Genomic DNA, 7,850 nt, shown 5'->3' on the forward strand with positions numbered 1-7,850 from the left:
TTCAAGAGTATATCATTCTACTTATTGATATATTTAATATAGATTAATAGTACACATGACTTAATTTTGGATTATTAATTGTCATCAATTAGTTAATTAATTATTAACAAATAGCAATAATTGTTGTGTTTAATTTTCTTCATATTCTTAATTTTATTTATAGCTGTTATAACAGAATAATTTAGAAAAACGTGTCCAGATGTAGCTAGAACTTTAGTGAACTTAACTCAGCCCAAGTCTAGATGGGTTTGCACATAATAATAAAAATAAAAATACACCGACATAAATCAGAAAACCTCTTTTATTGATTATAACAGAGAAATCACTTTTAGACATCAAACATACACACACATATATATATATTTATGTTTACCTTAAAATGAGTCAGAGGAGCCTAACTCACTAAAAAAAAGAAAAGTGGAATTGCTGCACATATTCAGACTTTATTGTTCCATTGAGACAAACTTTAAAATACTGGTTTTAATTCTGACACCACCACCAAGTTCTAAATCTGTAGATTGTTACTGTAACCCTGCCACCTCTGTCACCACCAAAAATAATCAACCAAAACCTGCATGTCAATATTGTTCTGTTTACTCATTTGCTATTCAAACCATGCTTGTCTGAGCTTACAGAGGGAATAACAAATGGCCAATGAAGGTGCTGTGGTTGTTGACATTATCATAGATCCAGGTGTCCGGACGGAGCCTCATGTACACCTGGTCTCCTGCAGCCAGCTGCAGAGTCATGCCATTGGTGGCTGTCTCATAGCGATTTCCAGCAGCATGGTTGTACACTGTCACCATCTGCTCTCCATTCTTCATCAGACGCAGCCCCATCGGTCTAGTTGATATATTATGACCAGAGAAGCCGAAGTAATAAACTCCTCTGACCGGAGCAGTAAAAATACCTGGAGATGGTGGACACAGTTACAGCTTATAAAGCAGAGCAGAAGATCAGTGGTAGTGAAATGCAGTACTTATCTAATAAATAAACTCACATGTGTATAAATACACATAATTATGTTAAGTTTACCTGTTGCAGGGTTGTAAGAGCCTGAGTTAAAGTAGACATTTTTGTAAGTCAGTGTGATCTCTGCACTCATTGGTCCAGTATTTCCAACATTGCCGATAGATGCTCCAAATGCCACACGGTTGCCTGGAGTTGCATGGAAATATGGGATTATTTGTTTGGTTTGACAACAACAAAACCTGAACCTGTATCAGTACACTGATAAAGATCTATACATGTCAGAATAAAAACCGCCAGCTGTGTTATGTTCTTACCTTGGATTGATGATTTCAGATCTGCCAGCTGTTTCTCAGCATTATTCAGCTTGGATTCTAGTTCTCGTAATATTAGGAAAAATTGTTCATTTGTCCCAGCACGGAGTTGAGGTGTCTCAACAAGGGAGCCTTCACTTTCAGATGCTTGGCCATCCAGCTGAGGGAAGGCAGCTGCACACAGAAAGAAGAGGCATAAGGTTAAGACTGCAGTCTTCATCTTTTCAGAATTTCTCTTCATCTGTGTTAGTTCCCCCCACAAGGCTCTAGATATATACTGTATCACAAAGACGGAAGTGTCCCTATTTTTTTCCTATCCAATAAACAAGCACAAAGAAAACTCAGAGATAATAATTATCTGCAATGTGATTGAGACAAGATAACACTTCACGAAAAACCTGTTTTAAGCCCCATGAATGTTCCTTCTCTTTATAAGCGGTGTAACATGAATGGTTAACTGAAATAACAGCAGAAATAGCAAAAGCAACTGTCTGTCAGTACGCAGTGAGTAATGTTGGACTTCTCGCTGGAAATCAGCAGCAGTAGTAGTCGACATTATAAATAGCAATTTCAGCTACATTCTAAGGTGAACTTGAACTCAACATTTAAACTAAGAATTTTTATACTGGAGATTACAAAGTAAAAGTTGTGAAAGCATGCAAATGCAATACAATAGTCTAACAAGCAAACCTACTGTTAGAATTAAGGCACCCAGCTGTCCTGCTCTTCTTTAGGGCATGTGCAGGACCATCTTATGCCAGTACAGAATGTGATGTCACTAGCTTGGTCAGTTGGTTACTACTTATAAACCAAATTAATTAATTTAAGTTAGCTAACTAATGACAGAACTGAGCGTTTAACAATGAAACTAAAAAATAGGAGGTTTTATGTTAAAAACCAACTACATACTGCCAACTTTCATTCAGTTTGTTAAGTAGAAAGTGGTCGTTTTTTCTTGCTGGTATGCTGATGGATACTGGATTCCCTTTTGTGCTTTGGTGACAAGTATATGTTTGTGGTGTGATGCATGTGTAGAAACAAGTTGTTAACTGTTTGGGTGTGCTTGGGAAAATAGACGATTTTATTGCATAAAACTGTGCTGAGCGGATTTTGTGAATACCTGCCCTGACAGCTGATCGTACCATTTGGTCTCTACATACAACCCGATGAGTTCAAATCAAACACATAGTGAATAGTGTCAGACTTCAGCTTCTCGGTCTTGTGACCCACAAGTTCACCTAACTCACCTGACTAACAGGTAGAATTTTTCATTTCAGTGGAGCTAGCAAACAATAAGGAAGTTAATGAGGGTTGAATACCATAACTGTCTGTTTATTGAAAACCTGCTGTTTGAGTAGCATTTCTACCGCATACCATAGCTCTTCTTAAAAAAAAACAAAAGATAAATGTCATAAGAAGGTCACGTCTAACCTTCACTAATGCTGTTTATGTGACACAGGCAAGGCAAGGCAAGGCAAGTTTATTTGTATAGCACAATTCAACAACAAGGTGATTCAAAGTGCTTTACAGAGACATTAGAAACAAAAACAAATAAAAAGCATGATTTAAAATTGATTAAAACAAGCAAATAAACTAACTAACTAACTAACTAACAAACAAACAAACAAACAAACAAACAAACAAACAAAACAGTATATAAAATCAAAAATCAAAACAGATAAAATCCGAACAGTAGATAAAATCAGTAGTTAAAATGTAAGTTTTGAAATTTAAGCTTAAGTGCAGATTTGGTGCTTTATTCAAATGCAGCTGAGAACAGGTGAGTCTTCAACCTGGATTTAAATAAACTGAGTGTTTCAGCTGATCTGAGGCTTTCTGGGAGTTTGTTCCAGATATATGGAGCATAAAAGCTGAATGCAGCTTCTCCGTGTCTGGTTCTGACTCTGGGAACTGATAAAAGACCGGATCCAGATGACCTGAGGGATCTGGAAGGTTCATACTGGGTCAGGAGGTCACTGATGTATTTTGGTCCTAAACCATTCAGAGCTTTATAGACCAGCATCAGAACTTTAAAGTCTATCCTCTGACGGACAGGCAGCCAGTGTAAAGACCTCAGAGCTGGACTGATATGGTCCACTTTTTTGGTCTTAGTGAGGACTCGAGCAGCAGAGTTCTGAATGAGCTGTAGTTGTCTGACTGATTTTTTAGGTAGACCTGTAAAGATGCTGTTACAGTAATCAAGCCTACTAAAGATGAATGCATGGACTAGTTTTTCCAGGTCCTGTTGAGACATCAGATCTTTTATCCTTGAAATATTCTTGAGGTGATAGTAAGCTGATTTTGTTATTGTCTTAATGTGTTTTTCTAAATTTAGGTCTGCATCCATCACTACACCCAAATTTCTCGCCTGGTTTGTGGTTTTTAGCTGTATAGATTGAAGTTCTCTGGTGACCTGTAATTGTTTTTCTTTGGCACCAAAGACTATTACTTCAGTTTTGTTTTTGTTTAGCTGGAGAAAATTGTGGCACAACCAGTCATTAATTTCCTCAATGCATTTACCAAGAGCCTGTACAGGGCCTCGGTCTCCTGGTGACATTGTGATATATATTTGTGTGTCATCTGCATAACTATGATAGTTTATTTTGGTGTTCTTTATAATCTGTGCCAGTGGGAGCATGTAAATGTTAAACAGAAGGGGTCCCAAGATGGAACCTTGGGGAACTCCACATGTGATACTTGTCTGCTCAGATGTGAAGTTACCTATTGATACATAGTATTTCCTGTTTTCTAAGTATGTTTTGAACCAGTTTAGTACAGTTCCTGAAAGACCTGCCCAGTTCTCCAGTTGTTTGAGTAATATGTTGTGGTCAACTGTATCAAATGCTGCACTGAGATCCAGTAAAACTAAGACTGACATTTTTCCACTGTCTGTATTCAGACATATGTCATTAAACACTTTGGTCAGAGCGGTTTCAGTGCTGTGGTTCTGTCTAAAACCTGACTGGAAGGCATCATAGCAGTTATTCTGTGTCAAGAAGTAATTGAGCTGTTGAGAAACTGCTTTTTCTTTTTTCTTTTTTTTTTTTTCTTTTTTAATTTTTTATAACTTTTTATTTATCAGTTTACAGTATGAGAATACAAAACTTACGGTCAGCATAGGAGACATACACAATTCCAGTAATAGCATCTTCTTACATCATGGTAATATTCAATTATTCAGTACAAAGGGAGTACACAACCCATTTTTCCCAGAGCTTCTTGAATTTCTCAAGCTCGAGTCTAAGGACAAAGGTAAGAAACTGCTTTTTCAATGATCTTACTTAAAAATGGGAGATCTGAGATCGGCCTGTAGTTGTTCATTTGTGTCTTGTCAAGATTGTCCTTTTTCAGGATAGGTTTAATTACAGCAGTTTTTAGTGATTCTGGAAACACACCTGACATTAAAGAAAAGTTGACGATCTGTAACAGGTCTGACTCTAAAGTCTTTGAGACCTTTTTGAAAAAGGGAAATAAAAGTCTTCAAATTAACTTTTTCCTTTATAGATAATCATCCAACTGGTCTATACTGGTCTGTATTCAGCTAAGAAAGGTGGCTCAAATAAGGGCTTTTTAAGTAATGGCTTAATTGCTGCAACATTGAAAGCCTGTGGTGCATAATCTGTGAATACCAATAATACGGTCAAATTTCAAATTGAAGCATTAATTCATGATAATCCGGGTGAATGGCGGCATTTTACTATAATGTGTGAAACATGTTTCACATGTATCCCTCATGAATGATATCAAGTCATCTTGAGTCACAAACAACATTCCTGTAAGAAGGTAGTTAGTTTTTTGCCAGTGACTTTTATATATCCTTTATTTATCGAGTTTAAAAAAAATATCATTGACATTACAAATGTATTTTTTAAGAGTAATCTGGCCAAGGCAACAGCAGAAATTGCAACAAATATAACAATAGTTCTGCAAACATATTTTAATTTGACAAAAAGGACCGCATTGGTTATAATGTAAGTACAATATCACAAAGTTATAAAGATACTTAAAAAAAGAGGTAATTTTATATATTTTATATATAACCCATCTGTAGACCTAGTTCACCAAAGTCTATTTACCAACATATGTAAAGACTAGGGGTGCAACGATACACAAAATTCACGGTTCGGTTCGGTTCGATACTTTGGTGTCACGGTTCGATATTTTTTCGATACAAAATAAAATGTTCATGCCTTTTTAATTTGTCATTTATTAAAATTATAAATATATATTTTAACTCAAAAGTACAGTTTTTAAATTTAACCCTAACCCTAACCCTTGTGCGTGTTTTTTATTTTGACAGCGAATGCGCACCTGCGGACCACTTATGTGCACCCCTGGTTATTTAGCTCATCATATCGCAGCCACAGAAATTATTTTGTCCATGAAACCATAAAGCTGCACTTTCTTTTTGCCTTATAGTCTGATTTGTCATAACTTTTCCGTTTTGTGGTAAGCTTTTCTTTGGCTGTCACTTCTTCACCCTGACCTGTCTTATTTGGCTCAGCAGAACTAAAATATATATCCTGCTGCTTTTACACACACACACACATAACGGTCAGCGATTCTCTGCGCGATCAACCTCTCACATGTTTAAGCTTGCTGCGGGAGATTTCACTTGTCATGTTTGCGTAGTAAGCTAACGATTAATAAGACGATGTCAGAGGAATTGGTGCACAAATTATCATCACTCACCAATCAGTACTGTCGCTCTCTATACACAGTTCACACGATTGCAAAGTGAAAGCAAAAAAACAAGCGCAAATTCAAACGCGATTTCAATATGTCACATATTGACAGTGGCTCACTGATGCCAATGACATAATTACCCAGCTACATTTCCGAAAGAATGCAAAAGCATTGACATATATTTTTCCTTCCTACAATAGCCGGACGGGCAGGGCAGAGATAGATTTTGGTAGCCCGACTGGAAAAATCCCAGGACGTCGGGCTAGCGATTTTGCGAGCCCTGTATCTGATTGAGGAATCACTCATCTTTGGAAAAGAGAGTTTATTACAGAGAAATGGCTCTTTCCAAAATAAAAGCTATACTATCCGCTCCTTCTGGGCTATATTCTCAGCAGCATATTAAACATATCAGGTCCCCATAAGGAGACTCATGTGCTAACGGCTGTCTAAATGACTCGGGTAAAGTTTGTAGCATGCATGCTTGTTGTTTTTGTCTTTGCACTAGGATGATGTCGGCGTAAATGTGCAGTCATATTCGTTGTGTTCCCACTAGTGCTTTCAGGTTAACCTCGTTAAAATGACCTTAACGCCACAACACGGCAAATCTCCGTTAACGAGCTACCCCTGATAGCCCCGTGCATGGGGCTAGACGGCCAACACGTTAACGAGCTAACTGCGCTAACACACTAGCTCCCACCCATGTAATTGAGCATTGCGTGGCACATCCAACATACTGTTTTACTTTAGTCCATGACGCGCTTACCTTCAGGGTCATACGTCACATGAAAACCAAAATAATTCCAAACGCCAGATCTGAATGAGGGTGGGGGAGGTTCAATTTGCCATGTTGCAAGTAGAGCTTAACTTCTGTCTCGCTAGCTTGCCCTGCGCTCTTCCTTCTGACGATGCTGTCTGTGTTGAGCGCTCAGTGGATCTGCGCTCGACAGTGCAGCCTAGGCGGAGTAGTCGAACGCAGATTCACTGAGCGCTCCACACAGACAGCATCGTCAGAAGGAAAGTTGATAAAATAAATTACAAATGTTGTATTGTTTGATACATATGCGTACCGAACCGAAAGCACTGTATCAAATGGTTCAATATCGATACGAATATCGTTGCACCCCTAGTAAAGACATTACTCATAAAAAACACACGGAAGCATTGGAAATCATTTTTTGGCAGGTGATCACTTTTTGGCACAACGGCTTCCACCTGCAAAGACTGTAAGACACTCAAAGTTGGCAGCTGCACACAGATAGAAGAGGCATAAGGTTAGCACAGCTACTGCGATCTTCATCCTTTAAAAATTTCTGTTCATTAGCATCAATCTGTGTTAGTTCTCCCCACAAGGCTCTCTCTATATACAGTGAGGCAAAAAAGTATTTAGTCAGCCACCGATTGTGCAAGTTCCCCCACCTAAAATGATGACAGAGGTCAGTAATTTGCACCAGAGGTACACTTCAACTGTGAGAGACAGAATGTGAAAAAAAAAAATCCATGAATCCACATGGTAGGATTTGTAAAGAATTTATTCGTAAATCAGGGTGGAAAATAAGTATTTGGTCAATAACAAAAATACAACTCAATACTTTGTAACATAACCTTTGTTGGCAATAACAGAGGTCAAACGTTTACTATAGGTCTTTACCAGGTTTGCACACACAGTAGCTGGTATTTTGGCCCATTCCTCCATGCAGATCTTCTCGAGAGCAGTGATGTTTTGGGGCTGTCGCCGAGCAACACGGACTTTCAACTCCCGCCACAGATTTTCTATGGGGTTGAGGTCTGGAGACTGGCTAGGCCACTCCAGGACTTTCAAATGCTTCTTACGGAGCCACTCCTTTGTTGCCCGGGCGGTGTGTTTTGGATCATTGTCATGTT

At 38.2% G+C, this 7,850-nt stretch overlaps 1 protein-coding gene across 1 annotated transcript; it reads right to left on the reverse strand.

The window, feature by feature from the left end:
- Positions 1-283: 283 nt before the first annotated feature.
- On the reverse strand, positions 284-1,536 carry LOC120727908 (complement C1q-like protein 2). Its single transcript, XM_040022546.1, has 3 exons — positions 1,287-1,536; positions 1,036-1,158; positions 284-910 (listed from the first exon to the last, which is right to left on the reverse strand). The coding sequence occupies exons 1-3, from the start codon at positions 1,522-1,524 to the stop codon at positions 630-632; spliced, it is 642 nt and encodes a 213-aa protein (XP_039878480.1). The 5' UTR covers positions 1,525-1,536; the 3' UTR covers positions 284-629.
- Positions 1,537-7,850: the final 6,314 nt, after the last annotated feature.

Source organism: Simochromis diagramma, unplaced genomic scaffold, assembly GCF_900408965.1.
Source record: "Simochromis diagramma unplaced genomic scaffold, fSimDia1.1 OVJJ01000205.1, whole genome shotgun sequence".
NCBI classification, from domain to species: Eukaryota; Metazoa; Chordata; class Actinopteri; order Cichliformes; family Cichlidae; genus Simochromis; species Simochromis diagramma.

Coding starts and splice junctions, on each gene's coding strand:
- LOC120727908 (XM_040022546.1), bottom strand. CDS start 1,524: ATGAAGAGAAATTCTGAAAAGATGAAGACTGCAGTCTTAACCTTATGC. Junction 1,159..1,286: donor TCTGAAATCATCAATCCAAG/GTAAGAACATAA, acceptor ATGCAACTCCAG/GCAACCGTGTGGCATTTGGA. Junction 911..1,035: donor CTCTTACAACCCTGCAACAG/GTAAACTTAACA, acceptor CACCATCTCCAG/GTATTTTTACTGCTCCGGTC.